The sequence below is a fragment of the Dasypus novemcinctus genome, chromosome 9 (assembly GCF_030445035.2).
Source record: "Dasypus novemcinctus isolate mDasNov1 chromosome 9, mDasNov1.1.hap2, whole genome shotgun sequence".
Taxonomy (NCBI): domain Eukaryota; kingdom Metazoa; phylum Chordata; class Mammalia; order Cingulata; family Dasypodidae; genus Dasypus; species Dasypus novemcinctus.
Genome location: NC_080681.1, coordinates 66385186 through 66403267, shown reverse-complemented (window position 1 = coordinate 66403267; position 18082 = coordinate 66385186). Strand labels below are relative to the sequence as shown.

The 18082-nt window shown below is 43.6% G+C and overlaps 1 protein-coding gene across 1 annotated transcript in view; it reads left to right on the top strand.

The window, feature by feature from the left end:
* The first annotated feature begins 242 nt into the window (after nucleotides 1-242).
* The window catches only part of PGM1 (phosphoglucomutase 1), a 60862-nt gene continuing 43022 nt past the window's right edge, over nucleotides 243-18082 (top strand). Inside the window, exon 1 of the mRNA XM_004448928.4 lies at nucleotides 243-777. Coding sequence (XP_004448985.1) covers nucleotides 532-777 — 246 coding nt within the window. The 5' untranslated portion in view covers nucleotides 243-531. The remainder of the gene's footprint in view (nucleotides 778-18082) is intronic.

Sequence of the window (18082 nt, the reverse complement as noted above, 5' to 3'; positions counted from 1 at the left end):
TAATGACCATATACCTGGAGAGTGAACAGAAACAAAAGAGTCATGAAATCTAGCTGAGGGTGGCATTTCTATCCCCCAGAAGAGAGTCCCAGAAAATTATTCACACACGAGACATTAGCAAAACCACAGAAAATCATTATACGCGGTTATTTTTTTCCACCTGCCTCAAGCCCTTCCAGGCTCTCGACCCCAAGCTCGGTCCCCTCCATTTAGGGGAGGAGTTGCCGATTTCGCTTTATAGTGAGTTGGCTGGCGAGGGGAAGGATAAATCAGAGAGGCCCCACCCATTCCACTAGAGGCCTGGAGAGGGACGCTCCCCTCGCCCCTGCCTCCCAGGCCTGCAGCGAGGTGGGCCGGCCGCGCGAGGGGGCGCCTCGTGCCCTGTCTCTTTAAGGAGGAGGACCGACGAGGGTGCTGACGTTACCCCCAGCCGTCCGCGCCCTCGACCCGTCCCAGAGCAGCTGCCGCCCCGGTCCCGGCCGCCCTCCGGTGTACAGAGTCCGCTCCGGCCCCAGGCAGCGAGTCGCCACCATGGTGAAGACTGTGACCGTCAAGACCCAGGCGTACCCGGACCAGAAGCCGGGTACGAGCGGGCTGAGGAAGCGGGTGAAGGTGTTCCAGAGCAGCGCCAACTACGCGGAGAATTTCATCCAGAGTATCATCTCCACCGTGGAGCCGGCGCTGCGGCAGGAGGCCACGCTGGTGGTGGGCGGGGACGGCAGGTTCTACATGAAGGAGGCCATCCAGCTCATCGTCCGCATCGCTGCTGCCAACGGGGTAAGGACGCGCCGGCGCTCGGCGGCGTGCGCCAGGGTGCGGGGGCGTGCGCCAGGGTGCGGGGCCGTGCGCGCCGTGCGCGCCGTGCGGGCCCTCGCCCGCCTCCTGCCTCGCCGGCCCCGCCACTTCCGTGCGCGGCCCGGGGAGTCTCCGCCTCCCCTCCAGCTCTGCGCTCGCACTTCCCCGCCTGGAGGTGCGGTGGAGGTCGCGGTGTGGGGGGCAGCGGGCCCGAGACCCCGCAGACTGTCCCCCTGACTACCTGAGGTGGGGAGGCGAGGGGTAGGAAGCCACCCTTGACCTTGGTGGGTCGACTCTCCGCCTCCTGCGCCTCCCCTCCCGAGACCTCTGACATTTACATTAACCTTTCCAGTCTCTGAAGATATGGTTTCAGCGCTGTGCTGTCGCCTTAGCCGGGAAAGGTTAGGCGGTCGCCGTCTTGCTCAGAACCCCCTCGCCTCCCGCCCGGCGGTCTGCTATTCTCGTCTGCGACTGGCGCTTCCTGCTGGCTGGGAACCCGACGCCTTGGGGCACCCACAGCTTGGCGGATCGGGCCAGCAGATCTGAGGAGGAGGGTGCACCCAGGTTTGAGCTGGGACAAAGCTCCTGCCTTTGCGCGGCCTTGTTTCTGGGAAACAGGCTTTGGAAAAGGCTAGTTGTTTAGCCCGTGGTGGTTTTTTTTGTTTTTTTGTTTTTTCTTTATTTTTCCAGGATATGTTCCACGAAGGGGCCTAGAGCTGAATTTTCGTTAGAACTGAAAGAACATACCGCAGGACACTCTTATGCAAGCTGTCCTGGCAGAGCAGGAAATTAATGCAACGCCTTTTTTCCAACCCCTGCTAAGGAATGTTAATTTGGATTAACTGGGCAGGTCCATCAGACAGGTGAAGCTTCAAAATAGATTTATCTGTAAACGTAAGAAAATGGGAATTTACAAAATTGGTATATTGTGGCTGATTATTCACTCACTTTTATAAAATATTTTCTAATGAATTCTAAATAGCAAAGTTTATTTCTATATTTAAAAGAAGTCACATAACTTATATCCAAGTCGAACTTATTCCCTTTACAATTATTTTAAATGCATTCTAGTAGTATGTTATTAATATTAATTTATTAACCTCTACTCATTGAATGCCATTTTGCCAAGCACCATGATAAGCACTTACTTGCTGTATCTCATGCCCTCCTATGAGGTAATGCTGTTATAGGCAACTTCTAGTTGCTGGTGAGAAAACTGAAGCTTAGGTATGTTAAATAATTTACCAGAAGTAGAGTGGTAATTTCAAGGAATGAAGGGACCCTTCAGTCTAAAGATCTATATTCAGTAGTCTCCAGAATCTAAACTGAGCCCTATCTACATCTGCCTCACTGGGTGAAACATTTGTAAGTATCAATGAGGAAAGGTTTCCTGGATTTGTTTTCTCTATGCCCCTAAATTTTCAAACAACTACAAATTTCTATGAAATAAGAACAAACTATACCTTTACCCCGAGGGATCTCTTCCTTTCTCTGTTAATGCCTGAGCTGAATTTGCATTTCATTCATTCATTCAACCAATACTGAACCTATTCCATGGACAGGGTAATGTGTGCAATAAAAAGATGATTCAGATACATGCTTTGCCCTAAAAGAGCTTACAGCGTAGGGGGAATTTTAGGGTCCAAATAGAAAGTTGTCCATTTGGGAATAGTGTGGGGTGGGGAGGAATGAATTAGTAAGACTCAGGATATGCTCTTGACTCCTCATTGCTTTTTAGCTACTGCCCTATTGCTCTTCCCCCTTTTAACCAAGATTGGAAAAGTCACCTGTCTTCACTGTCTGATCTTTTACCCCCATTCACTCACCACCTCACTGCAGTCTGGCTTCTGCCTACTCCACCATGCCACAAAAATTACCCTGGCCAGAGTTGGTAATAACTCTCTGGTGGCTAAATCCATTTAACACTTTTTAGGCCTTACCTTACTTGATGTCTTGCTGCATTTGGCACTGCTGATTTTGTTGCATGCTTTAAAACTGTCAGTTTCCTTGCATTGATCACTCTTTCCTGATTCATCCTACCGTTTTTTTGAAAGATCTTCGTGGACTACTTGCCCCATGCACACCCCATCTGATTCCTAGGTTTCTGTCCTTTGCTCACTGCTCTCTGGTTTTGTTCTCTCTCTCTCCTCATCAGGAATTTAAATAGGCTACTCCTTCTCATCTGATGTGATTCAGTTCAGATAACATCTTCAAAAAGCTTTCCGTGACAACCCTCCCCAGCCCTTTCCTTCCCCCGTTACATACTTCTTTCCCATGGATACTCCTAGAATAATCAAATTCTGTTGAAATTATCTGTTTACATATGTGTGGTTCAGGTAACCCAAGATTGTCACAATGTGTCACAAAATGTTTGAAAATTATCAGTGAGCATGTGTATATCTGTCAGTAGATATTTTCTTTGAATTATTATGTCTGGAATCAGTGACAAGACCCAAAAATACAACATAGCCCAAAGATTTTGACAGGAAAAAGAAAAGAAAAAAAATTCCCCACTAGAGAGTAAACTTCTTTAAGACAGGGCCTGCATTTTATCTGTAGCCACAATACCTAGCACAACAAAGCATTCAATGACTCTGTTGTTCATTTGTCCCAAATTGTGAGTCATCTTTGTATTTCAGTCCCTTAAGGTAAATTAGCCAATATGTTTTTGCCAACCAATAAATTTATTCTCATCAAACATTTATTATGTGCTTACTTTATTTTGGGCATTGTGCTTAGCACTTGGGGTACAAAGTATCCCTCCCCTCAGGAAACACATAATCTAAAAGGGGAGGTAACAAAGATAAACAATAGCAGGCACTTGCCAGGTATTGAGGAACAAAAGCATGGAGGGCTGTACTTGGAAGGAGAAGACAGATGAGGAAGGCTTCACAGAGGAGATAGCTGAACTGAGTCTTAAAAGGATGATTTGGAGCTCCCAAGATGGATTTGTCAGATGGCAGAAAGAAAAAAATAATAAGGTGGGGGCTGCTATCTTGGGCAAATTAATTTCTGATACTTTTAAACATTTTTTTCATCTATAAAAATTAGGAATGATAATATACCCTCAGAGATTATTGTGATGATTAAATGAAGCAACATATTTAAAAGTACTTGGCAATTATACAGTATAACCAAGTAGGATTTATTCCAGGTATGTAAGGGTGGTTCAACATAAGAAAATGAATTAATGTAATACCCTACATTAACACAGGGAAAGAAGAAAACAACAACACACGATCATCTCAGTTGATGCAGAAAGTACATGTGGGAAAATCCAGCATACCCTCTTAATAACTGTTTACTTACAGAACTAGGAATAGAAGGAAATTTCCTCAACATGAAAAAATGGACAGCTAAAAATCATACTTAATGGTGAAAGACCTTAAGAGCAGGAACCAGACAAGAATGCCCAATGTCACCACTATTATTCAACATTGTACTAGAAATTCTGGCTAGAGCAGTTAGGCAAGAAAAAGAAATAAAAGGCATTCAAATTGGAAAGGGAGAAGGGAAACTTTCCCTTTTTTTCAGAGGACATGATCCAATCTACAGAAAATCCTGAAAAAAATCTCAACAAAACTCCAAGAACTTGTAAATGAATTCAGCAAAGGGGCAGACATTTATATATATTAGCAATGAGCAATCAGATGAAGAAATCAAGTAAAAAATTCCATTTACAATAGCAACAAAAAGAATCAAATCTCTAGGAATAAATCTAACCAAGGATCCAATGGACTCGTACACAGAAAACTAGAAAAGTTATGAGTTTGCAGAACAATCATGCATAAAATACCAGATTTCCATATATTTCCTTATTATTAATATTAACACCTTGCACTGGTGTGATACAGTGTTACAACTGATGAAAACACAGTTTTATAATTGTACTTTTTTTTTTAAGATTTATTTATTTCTCCCCCCTCCCCTCCCCCAATTGGTTGGCTCTTCTCTGTGTCTATTTGCTGCGTCTTCTTTGTCTGCTTCTGTTGTTGTCAGCAGCACAGGAATCTGTGTTTCTTTTGGTTGCGTCATCTTGTTGTGTCAGTTCTCCGTGTGTGCGGCACCATACCTGGGCAGGCTGCACTTTCTTTCGTGCTGGACGGCTCTCCTTACACTTCTTGCGCATGGGACTTCCCTATGCGGGGGGGCACCCCTACGTGGCAGGGCACTCCTTGTGCGCATTAGCACTGCACATGGACCAGCTCCACACGGGTCAAGGAGGCCCGGGATTTGAACCGTGGACCTCCCATGTGGTAGACGGACGCCCTATCCACTGGGCCAAGTCCACCGCCCCTATAATTGTGCTATTAACTCTAGTCCAAGGTTGTTTAACTTAGGGTTCATTGTGTTGTGCACTTCCATGGACTTTCTGTTTGAATTTTTATTCTAGTGTAAAATCTAACATTTTCTCCTTTGAACCAATTCGGATATATATTTCAGCACTGTTAATTATGTTCACAGTGTTTGCTACCATCACAACCATCCTTTACCAAAACTTTTCCATCACCCCAAACAGAAATTCTGTACTAATTAAGTATTAACTGCCCCTTCCCTACCCCACCCCAGCCCCTGATAAAGTGTATTCTAGTTTCTGACTCTATGAATTTGCTTATTCTAATTATTTTATCTCGGCGAGATAATACAGTATTTGTCGTTTTTTGTGTGGCTTATTTTACTCAGCATGTCTTCAAGGTTCAGCCATGTTGCTATATGTATCAGAACTTTGTTCTTTTCATGGCTGAATAATATTCTATTTTATGTATATATCACATTTTATTTATCCATTCATCAGCTGACGGGCACTTGGATAGCTTCTACCTTTTGGCAATTGTGAATAATGCCACAATGAACACTGATTGCAAGTATGTGTTTGAGTCCTTTCAATTCTTCTGGGTAATATATATGGAAGTGGGATTGCTGGGTCATGTGGTAATTCTTTACCATACGTAACTTTCTGAGGAACTGCCCAGCTGTTTTCTACAGCAGCTGCACCATTTTACATTCCCACTAACAGTGAAGGGGTGTTCCTATTCCTCCATATCCTCTCCAATGCTTATAATTTTCCACTTTTTTAATAGTCACCATTCTAGTGGATGTGAAATGGAATTTCATTTTGTTAATTTGCATTTCCCTGATGGCTAATGACATTGCCATTTTCATGTACTTTTTGGCCATTTGTATTTCTTCTTTGCAGAAATATCAATTCAAGTCTTTTTTATTTTTTTATTTTTTTAAAGATTTATTTATTTATTTCTACCCCCCAGTTGTCTGTTCTCTGTGTCTACTTGCTGCGTCATCTTCTTTGTCCGCTTCTGTTGTTGTCAGCGGCATGGGAATCTGTGTCTCTCTTTATTGCATTATCTTGTTATGTCAGATCTCTGTGAGTCTCTTTTTGTTGTGTCATCTTGTTGTGTCAGCTCTCCGTGTGTGTGGCACCATTCCTGGGCAGGCTGCACTTTCTTTCGCGCTGGGCGGCTCTCCTTATGGGGCACACTCCTTGTGCGTGGGGCTCCCCTACACGGGGGACACTCCTGCATGGCACGGCACTCCTTGTGTGCATCAGCTCTGTGCATGGGCCAGCTCCACATGGGTCAAGGAGGCCTGGGGTTTGAACTGCGGACCTCCCATCGGGTAGATGGATGCCCTAACCACTGGGCCAAGTCTGCTTCCCTCAAGTCTTTTTTTAAATTGGCTTTTGAGTTGTAGGATGTCCTTATAAATTCTGGATAGTAAACCCTTATTTTCCAAATATTTTCTCTCACATAATTTTTTTTTGGTAAACAAGATTAGAAAGGTAACAGTGATGTATTGTCTTGGGTAGAGTAATTCAGTAATTCAATAAAATATTATTGAACACCTATTATATGCCAGGCTCTGTTCTAGGAAGTTGGGAATATATCACTGTTCCTACTCTCATGGAGCTTACCTTCTAGTGGCAGGAAACAGATGATAAATAACTGAAGGGAAGATTGTGCTGCGCAGATATCTGTGAAAAGACTTCTAGGCAGAGAGAAGAGTTAAGGTTAAAGGCTAAACATATTTAATGATTTAACATTGTAAAATTATGTTCAAATAAACAAATGTAATAAAAACTTTCATAGTAACAAGAGCCCCAGTATACTGTGAAGTTTTACATATAGTATTTTACAAATAAAATGTGATTGTATTATAAACTTATCCTGAATTCTAATACTCTAAAAACACATCTCATATTTTACATTTTACAAGGTAATTCCACATTCATTGCTTCATTTCCTCTTAAAAGAGAGGTGGGGAGGGAAGCAGATTTGGCTCAACTGATACAGTGTCCATCTACCACATGGGAGGTCTGCGGTTCAAACCCAGGGCTTCCTGACCCATGTGGTGAGCTGGCCCACGTGCGGTACTGATGTGCGCAAGGAGTGCCGTGCCACACAGAGGTGTCTCCTGTGTAGGGAAGCCCAAGTGCAAGGAGTGCACCCCATAAGAAGCGCTGCCCCACACAAAGAAAATGTAGTCTACTCATGGCGCCACACACACAGAGAGCTGATGCAGCAAAGTGACGCAACAAAGAGACACAGATTCCCGGTGCCGCTGACAAGAATGCAAGCGGACACAGAAGAACACACAGCAAATGGACACAGAGAGCAGACAATGGGGGCGGGGGGAAGGGGAGAGAAATAAATAAAAAGTCTTTAAAAAAAAAGAGAGAGATGGGGAGTGGATATAGCTCAGTGGTTGAGTGCTTGTCTTCCATGTATGAGGTTTGGGGTTCAATCCCTGGTACCTGGTACCTCCTTTAAAAGAAAAAGAAAAAACACCTTTCAGATGTCCAAGGAACACTGTCACAGAGTCAGGAAAAGAGACTGGGGGCTGCCTTCACTGTTCCTAGAATGTGTGATGTTACAGTAGAAAACATAGACTGTGTTCCAAATACCAGATTCCGTCTGGAAGTGTATGGTAACACTGTCAGTCTTGGGTGAAGTTTTAAGCTGTAAGTAAGCATTCGGGGTGGGGAAGTGGGCAGACCTTGCAACTTGGTTTGAGGCCACTTTTCTCATATTTGAACTGAACTGAAACCTGTTTATGGAATCATATTGTAAGAGGAGGCAAAATCCATGGCAAGGCATGATTGTTTTTCTTCTTTGATGGTCCACATGAAATAATGGAAACTGAGCCAGTAGAATATAATTCTAGGACCAGCTTGCCTCCCTGGGATCAATGGGATTAGTTGCTATCATGCAGTTAACATAAGGGAGTCACATCTTATAGGGTGGCACCGTGTGGGAGCGCGGCGACAGCAAGGGTTGGCTCGTCTCCAGGCGCCAGTGCGAGTCGGACCCGGGTGGCGGGAACGGGCGTCACCGCTTGGGGTTCGGGCGTACTGCCCGCCCCTCTGCCCAGCTGCGCCCGCTTCCCCCTTGGTGGCCTAACCCCGCCTCTCCCCCGAGGGCCACCACCGCGCCATGACAGCCCCGCCTCGCTGCCGCCGAGAACCCTGGCTACCCCGTCTTCTGCCCGCAACCAGTGATGCACCCCTGCACCAACCTATCAGCCGTCTGCCGCCCCCGGGCCACGCCCCCTGCCCCTCCCCCGTCTTCGCCCTATATTAACCGCTGTACTTCCTGAATAGATCAGACTTGCGCACAGATCCTGGTCTCCTCAGTAGTCTTCTTCCTACCGCGCGTCCTCCGCACCTTGCTGGCCCCGGAGCGCCTTCTCGGAAGGCCCCTCCATGTGTTGCAGCCCTCCGCCCAAGCCCACACCGCCCCTGCAGCGGCCCTCCGGGCGAGCCCACACTGCGACAACATCTTAATGTGGGATCATTTCTAGAATTAGGGTGGAAGACGACACGACTACAGTCAAGAACTTTAAAATCTCTTCAGCAAGTATATTGGAAGTTAAGATGTGCAACACAATATTTGTTTTTAAATACCAGAATCACACTCAACACAGTAAGATGCTCATACTTTGAGGGCATGTACTCATTGAGTGAAATGGTGGCAGAATTGCCCATGCTGTTTAAATCTCTTTCAACTCCTTCTCCCTGTCAGTTATATATATATATAGTTAAATTTGTGCAAGATAAATGCTTGTATGATGTGACTCCACAGCTAATGTCTGCTGCTACTGAGTGCTGCACACATGAGAAGCATCTCAATCATAACTCAGTGCAATTTGAAGCAATCTATCCTAGTGGCTTTCTACTTGGCCTGTATTTGAACACTCTGGTAGTTTTCCCTGACAAGGCTTGGTCTTCCTGTTGTAGCTCAGTTTTAGCTGCTCTAGAAGATGATTTCCAGAAGTACCTCCCTAGTAGCCCCAAAGTGAATTCCAGGTACACCTCGTAGCCTATATTTTAAACCAAATACTTTATACAATTATATAGGTCCCACTGTTGTAACAGAGACCCAAATAACAGTGCATTAAACAAGATAGAAGTTTCTCTAGTGGAAGAGCTAGGACTAATATGATGGATTCGTGGTTTGGGAACCTTGTCTCCTTCAGTCTTGTTGCTCTGCCATCTTGAGGGTGTTGCCTTTGCCTGCCTGGTTGGAGATGTCTCTCCCCCACCCCCCAGCCACATCCACCAGTGAGTGAGGAGACAGATGAGGGAGCAGAGCTTTTCCCCTTTATGCAGTCTGGACACTGCACACCTCATTCCTGCTCATAACCCAATGGCTAGATCTTAGTCACTTGGCCACACATTCCTTCAAGAGAGGCTGAGAATGTCAACTTTATATTGGGATGTCATATGACCAGCTAAAAACAAGTGGTTCTAGTTCTTTAATAAAGAGAAGAACTACTAGAAATCTCTGCCATAGCTTGTCTCTTTGGCTATGTAGACAACCATGCCCATTCTTATCCCAATTCCTAAAACATTCTCCCCTCCCCCTGGGAGACACTCCAAATTCCTTCCATTTACCTTGTCAATTCAGAGTCCATGAACTCTGGGTGATGCACAGTTCTCTCCATCGGGTCCATATGTGGTTTCTTATGGTTCAGCATCCAATAAGTTTAAAGACAGCTTAGCTTCCTTCCCACTTCCCCCATGTGGCAAACATGCACTATATATATTAGCTGATTAGAACAAAATGTTTACGATAAGAACGTCCACTAAGAAAGGAAAGGCTGGGAACACACAGTAGTCACTGTAGTAGTGTTCACATTCTCCTGACAGGGAATGCACAGTCCCTGGCAGGGGAGTTGGCCCTAGTCCTGGGTGCCCTGATTCTGCCTTCCAGGAGGAGCTCTCTTATTCGCTATCCTACATGCTCACTTACAAGGGGATAACAGGGACAAGCCACTGAAGGCCTTTTGGGGCTACACAGTTTTTGCAACCTGCTTCTTGCTGATGAAAGTTTGGGACTAGGAGAGCAAGGAATGCCTTTGCCAGATTTATGGTTTTTTTGGCTATATAGTTCTCATGAAAACTTAGTAAGCTTTTGGTGTATTCTGACCATTTCTGTGTGCTGGTAAGCACAGTGAAATTTCTCATCTACATAGAGTTAAGAAGCCTAAAGCAGAGTTTTATTTACTGGTCTCTGTGCTCTCCTCTCCCTGATTTCTCTATAGCTGATGACTGCCTTGAAATAATAGGAAATTATAGGCTTGGGTAAGAAGGCAGCATCCTTAAGTTGATTATTGTTGGTGAATTTGTTTCAGTTGTCTGGCAGAGAATCCTGGGACAAACTTGAGGCCATAGCCTTTTATTCTACTAAGCCTGATGCTTCTTGTAGGAGTAAACAAAAAGTTGGCATTTTAAACTCTGCAGTGCCATAAATTACTGGACTTGGGCAACTTAGTTTGTAGACCACAGTCAAAGAAAACTTCTCTTAGCAGACCTGTAGCCATCTCCATTCCTGCCTGTAGGCTGGCTAGCCCTAGCCTACACTCCTTTCTGTGTTGTGGCAATAAGTAGAAAATAACACCAGAGTTCTGAATCCTCCCAAACAATTAGGAGCTACAGGTTTAGTTGGTCAGTGATCTGCCTTTTAAGGTATCATAGGTAGCATGCCATGACAATAATAAATAAATAAATACCAGTGTCATATATTTTAGATGTTTTGGTACAGAATACCACATTTTCTTATTAAAATACAGGTTTGGCTACCTATAACAGGGTCCCAAAATTAGTTGCTTAAACAAAATAGAAGTTTATAGTAATAGAACTGTTTTATGACCCATTATGTCAAAAGACCCAGGTTTGTTGCTTAGTCTTCCCTAGGGTGGTATTGTCATTTGCTTAGTCCAGTATGGTTGACTACCACCATATCTCCATTCCAGTCCACAGGAAGGGAAAAAAGAGAAAGGAAGGCACACTTCTTCTCAGAGGTTGCCATGTGTCAAACTAAACTCTGAGGGTTCTATCAAGCAAAATAAAGGAGAGAATTTTCAAGTTTGGTGAAAATCACTCAGCCAATTTCAAATGATAGAGCTATGGAGACAAGATAGAAACTTAGTTTTATTATATAGGTAGCTAGATTTTTGGAAGAGACCTTGGCTGTCATTTATCCTAACCACCAACTTAGAAAGAGACCAAGCCACATACGTTCTCATGGAATGCTATTTAAAAACGAACAAAAACACCCTCATTTATCTATATATTCATATACCATACAGTTCACCCATTTAAAGTTCACTACTCATTGTTTTTTAGTACATCCACAGAATTGCACCACTATCACCAAATCTAATTTTAGAGTATTTTTATCCCCCATTAACAGCAACCACTAATTAGTCACCACTAATCTGCTTGTGGTCTCTAAATTTGTATGTGGGCTTTTACACAGACTGACTGTCCAGTTTTGGTTGCCAGAATAGGAAGTTATATTTAGGAAGAGAAGCCCTGGAAACTCAAAAAGCAAAGGTAAAGGATTTGTGTATCAAGAGTGTTGGACTTAGTGTCTGATGTGTCTGTCCCCACTGTCCTGGTTATTGTAGGTACAGAGCCAATGAGATCCCATTCTCAAGGAGCCTCCCTTTGAGTGGGCATGACTGACACATAAACAGACAATTATCACCTGGTATAATAAGAGCTAATATTCAAGGAAAAAGAGATGGTTGTGGGAGCTCAGCAGGGGCACCTGCCCAGCCTGGGGTCAGGGTGGGAGGGAGTGTGGCCAGCAGAGACTTTCTGCAGGAGAGAAGCCTATTTTTCTCAGCAGACTCCATCCAAAACAAATTAGGCAGTCAAAAGGGAAAAAAAGAAAAAAAAAAAAAGGAAGAGAAATTTCTTCAGGAGAATAGCTTCATAGCTTCTTTATCTTCATATGTGTAAGCAATCAGATTACTTTTTTTTACAAAAATACTTGAACTTATATATCCAAATTAGTATTGTACCTTGCCAAATTGCCACTCTGGGAACTGTACACTTATTCTAGTGATGTCTCTAGTGCTCAAAGCATCTCGAAACTCCTCTACGGGAATCACTTTTCAGCAAGTTAGCTTATGGGTCACCTAGGAAAACTGGTCACATTATTTTATAGTCATGCCTCATCTTTCACCTAAAATGATATAGCAAGGTTTGATCACCCACTTTATTCATTAGACAAAGCTCCAACCAATTCTTGTCTCTTTTCAAAGTTCAAATCTATTCTCAAAGGATGAAATTTGTTACGACTGAGGACTTTCAAAGAAAGTGCCACAGACTGTTCTCCCCAAAATAGAGTTCCAGAAATGCTATTGTTTGAATAAATATGTTGCTTCCCAAGGTGCTTGTTTTGAAGGCGATAGCACTAACTGAGCTGAACATACTCTAGCGTAACCATTTAAAATTAGTTGCAATATTTTGTGCCGTTTGAGCATACTGGTCTGAAGAGAGGATCTTGGGAAGCAGTTTAGGCTGTGGGAGATTCTGGCATTCTGCTTTCTTTCTGCAGTCTACTGTGGTGGCCTGGGAGTACAGTTCTCTCCCGTTCTGGTGAACATCTAATCCTGCTTTGCTTAAGGCATTTAGGAGTTGTACACAGTGGGAAGGTTGTGAAGAAACAAGCAGGCAGTTGGCCAACAGACAGACCCTGTCCTAGGAGGAGAGTGTGAAGCACTTATCATAGTGCCTGACATTGTAAGTGCTCAGTACACTGAAGCTTATAGTTCTGTGGTTCTGAACAATTATTATGATGATTCCAAATACTGAGAACATAGGAGTACAGAGGGAGGGGACAAGGAGATGGGCCCAGGAAAGGTTCTATTGAGTCTGCCACCACCCTCACCCCTTGGATGTCCTATCCCGTCTTTGTCTACAATATTATCCCTTGGATTTGATCACAGTTACTATAAATTTCAGTTGCATACCCATTGATTTGGGACCTTCACTTGGTGTGAGTTGTGCACCAGAGTGGGAGTGGATATTTCAGGTAGATCCGTGGAATGGTTACCTAGTCTAAGCCAATGTGATGCCATAGATGGGACCTGCAAGAAATTTATGCTGGCATTGCAGTAAATCTCCTGGGATGCATGGATTTGCTCATTCAAAAGTGTTAAGAGCACTCTTTGTGTCCCAGGCATTGTGCGAGGTGATTGGGGATAAGAAGATGAGTAAGACAAGGTCCTTTTCTTAAACTGTTAATGCTTGCAGAGAAGACAGGCATATCTGTGGATAGTTACAAAAACATGGTGTGAATACTAATGTATTAGTTTCCTGTGGCTGCTGTGACAAAGTATTACAAAAACTGAATGACTTAACACAGTAGAAAAAATGTACTCTTCCACAGTTCTAGGGCCCAGAAGTTTGAAATCAAGGTGTTGGCAGGGGCATACTCCTGAAGGCTCCAGGGGAAAATCCTTGCTTCCTTCTTCTGGCTTCTGTTGTTTTCAGCCATTCCTTGGCTTGTGGCTGCATCAGTCCAATCTTTGCCCCCATTGTCACATGGTCTTCTCTGTGTCTTCTTATCTGTCTCTTTTTTTTTTTCAAGATTTATTTTTTATTTATTTCTCTCCCCTTCTCCCCCAACCCCCCTGTTGTCTGATCTCTGTGTCCATTTTGCTGCGTGTTCGTCTTTTCCACTTCTGTTGTCAGCAGCACGGGAATCTATGTTTCTTTTTTTTTATTGTATCATCTTGTTGTGTCAGCTCTCTGTGTGTGCGGCACCATTCCTGGGCAGGCTGCACTTTCTTTTGTGCTGGGCGGCTCTCCTTACAGGGCGCACTCCTTGTGCATGGGGCTCCCCTACGTGTGGGACACCCCTGTGTGGCAGGGCACTCCTTGCGCACATCAGCACTGTGCATGGGCCAGCTCCACATGGGTCAAGGAGGCCTGGGGTTTGAACCGCGGACCTCCCGTGTAGTAGACGGATGCCCTAACCACTGGGCCAAGTCTGCTTCGCAAGGATGGGGTGATTTTTGAGGCAAGAGCAAAAAGATAAAGAGGAGTCAGGGAGGCATTAGCTGAGGGTGAAATGAGGGGTCAGAGCGCAGCTGCTAGTTCAATGCATATAGCTAATACCTCTGCTGCCCTATTTAAAAGTATAATAATGGTAATTGACAATAAGGCTTCAACATTCTATTGTCCTCAGTGCTTCTGTAGATTCCCTCTGACATAATGCCAAAAGGGAAGACAGGCCACTTGATTACTTTCTGAAATTTATGGAATTCTTTTAGTTTGCAGTGGTTGGTAGGAGTTGAAGACTTTGGTTCAAATCTCAGTTTTACAATATATATGTTCTGCTTAACTTATTTGAAGCTCAGCTGTAAACAAGATTGATTCTAACATCTGCTATATCACAGGGTTATTAGGAGAATTAAATGAAATAATATGCATGCAAAGATTTCGGGAACTCTAAGGTGCAATACAAATGTGAGTTATTAGGTTGTTTTTGAAATTCCACTTATGCTGTGGGAAAGTCACCTCACTAGGCTAATTTAAGCCTTCTGCCAAAACAAATCTCTCCATGTGATTTTATCTAGCATTTCTCAAAATCCACAGCCCAGATGTGCTAAAGAAGAACCACAAAAGTACAGGTATGATGCCATTTTGAGGAGCTTTGTGGAATATCAACATTACTTCTTTTATGTTAGAAATTTGTTGAAGTATAACCTTTGGTGTCTGACTGGAGTTTGATTCCTGGATATGCTATTTATAAGCTGTTTAATCTTAGGCAAATTGCTTGACCACTTTTTCTTTACTCATTTGTGAAATGAAAATAATGTGCCCCAGAGGGGTGTTTAAGGAAATAATAAGATAATGCATAGGAAGTTACCTAACATAATGTCTTACACATAGTCATTACAAGCAGTTGCTACACTGTGCAGATGGAGGTTTTGGTGGGCACGTTAAACTTCTCCTTGCCAACAGTTCCGCATCCAGCTCCTGCCTTCTCAGTTTTCATTTCTCTTCTCAGCTTTCCCAATGACCTATCAAGACGCTCCACACCAGTTTGCCTATGAGTTTCAAACAAGAAATGTCTTTCTTTTAGAGAATAAGTCTTTCATGCATAGGGCCTAAGCAAAAAAACAAACAAAACAAAACAAAAAACCTGTTCTACAAAATTTTCGATTTTCAGTAATATGTCACTAGCCTGATAATCAGTTATTTTTATCTTAAAAAGAACACAGCAGCCAGCCTAAAAGTAAGCAAAAATTTCCCTGGGTCACTGGAGTACAGGTCACAGCATTTGGTGTTTGCATATCACCAGGTCTACTTAACAGGGCTTTAGGGTGGTAGTTCTAAAAGGTGATTGGCTGAATCTGCTTGCTCCAGGAACCTTTCCTTCATATGAAGGGTGCCTTCCATCCTGCAAACATTCACTGAGCATTTTCTCATTGCTCAATTCTGTGCTGTGCATTTGTCATTGGTCCCTGCCCTGTAGAGTGGGCATTACAGTAGAGTATGGGAAGTGTGCCATTGGGTGCATAAGGCCGAGAGCATGGAGGGATGGTCAGAGGAGGATTCCCAGGGAAGATGGTATTTGAGCCAAGCTTTGAAGGATGATTAAAAGGAATCCAGGAGGGAAGTGGCTATGGCCCAATTGATTGGGCTTCCGTCTACCATATGGGAGGCCCTGGGTTTGCATCCCAGGACCTCCTTGTGAAGGCAAGTTGGCTGCACCCTGTGGAGGGCTGATGGCCCATGCCCCATGACGAGCTGGCACAGCAAGATGCCCCAACAAAGGAAGACAAGCAGACACAGAAAACATGCAGCAAATGGACACAGAGCAGACAGCAAACAAGCCGCAAGGGGGGGTAAGGGTGGGAGATATAAACAAACAAACAAACAAACAAATCTTTAAAAAAAAAAAAAAAAGGAAGCCAGGAAAAAGTGAAGACAGAGGGATGGGAAGACAGTCTCTGCTGAGGGAGCTGCCCATGCAAAATAGGGTGCCCTTCAGAGAAATAACACCCCAGCCTTAAACTTTAAAACAGGACTTAGGAAATAGTTCTGTTTCCCTTGGTTGCTGAAGCAAATACCATGCAATGGTTCAGCTTAAACAGTGAGAATTTATTAGCTTATGGTTTGGAAGCTACGAGAATGTCCAAATCAAGCATCATGAAGCCAGTGCTTTCTCCCTGAAGACTGGTGTTCTGGGCTGGCCGCTGGCAATGCTTGGTCTTTAGTTTGTCACATGGGAAGACACATGGTGGCATCTCCTGGTCTCTCCCTTCTCTTCCAGTTTCTGTTGATATTCAGCTTCTTGCTTCCTGAGGTGTTCTCTCTCTGTTTGTGAATTTCATTCTGTTTAGGTAGGACTCCAGTCATAGGATTAAGACCTCATCAAAAGGTCCTTCATACATTGGGCTCACATCCACAGGAATGAATTAAATTAAGAACCTGTTTTTCTGGGGTACATACACGTTTAAACCACCACATGAAGTTAAGTAACTTGCCCAAGATCACCAAGATACTAAAAAGTGTCAAGAGTTGGGATTCAAGCTTTGCTGAAATCCTCAAGATGGACATTTTAAATGGAATTATCTAGACCAATAGCCCAGGGACCCTCAAACCTTTTATTAACTCCTTCTTTGCTAGAAGGGAGGTGGGAAAGCAAGGCAACCAATGACTGGGTTACCACCACACAGGTCCTTAGCTACTGAAGTTTTCTTTTATATCCAGATTTGTGAACAACAATTAGGAATAAAACTAGAAACTGCAATAGCAAAGGAAATAGAGGTTGAGGCCAAAAGCTTGTACTTTCAAAGTGTATAGTGTATACTTATAGGAAAAGAGACAGAGAGCTCTTCCTAGCACTCATATCAGAAAGTGAACTTCAGTGTGGGATAGAAAAGTGGTGAATTAGAGGGAGATGGAGACCAAAGAAAATAAGAAAAAGGAGTCATGGCAGAGACACTGGAGTGAATATGTAGGAAACAATAGCCACACTGCATGTCTATTCTTTTTGATAATTTTTTGCATCTGTAAATGAGTAATTTAACTTACTGAACATTCTTTGTACAATGTGGATTTAGATCAATCAGACCAAATTGACAGGCTTACCCTGATGAAGACATTAGGTCATGCACGGTGTTGCATGCCCTGTAACCTGCTGGTTAAAGGAAGTAAGTAAGATATAGCCTCAGCAAACTGATTGCTCCTTAATGTGTTATTGAACAAATACCGTGACCCGCTTTCAAATACATGCTATCAGTGCCCCTTATAAATAGCCTTTTAGGCTTGCTGATCTAAGTCTCTAAGATTCTCCCTTTCTCTGGGGATCAGATGATAATTCTTGGACTGGGTCTTAGGTTGACCCGTGCTTATATGTTAAGGCCCATTTTTTTCCCCTCAAGCTTAGTTATCACTTGAGGCTTAATGAAAAGAGTGCTTTGCTGCTGCCTACACCCCATTGAGCCCCCATTCGTCCCAGGTCTTCCCACAAATGGTTTGGAGGGAGTGGAGGAAATGCCCGCTTTTTTTTTCTTTTTTTAGATTGTTCCTTTAAAAGCTCTTGTTTATGGAGTATTTGCCATTGATTTGCTACGTATTATGTAAAGGGCTACATATTACAGCATGGTGGTAAGGAGTGTGGTCTCTCCTGTCAGCTCATCCAGGTTCAAAACCCACCCCTCCACGGGCCAGCTTTTAGGTGTGGGGCATATGCCATAACCTCTGCATCCTCAGTTGCCTCAACCATAAGATGCAGGTTGAGAATGCTAGTGTTGACTTCATAGGGTTGTTGCGAGGATTAAGTGAATTAGTGCTTATATTAATGAAATACTGCCTGGGCCATGATGACCTGCTGTGCTTATCTCCTACCATACAATAACCTTTTAAGCAGGTGTCATTGTCTCTATTTTACATGTAAGGAAACTGAGGCCAGAAAGGCCACACAAAGCTAGTTCGTGACAAAGCCAGGAGTCAGATCCAAGT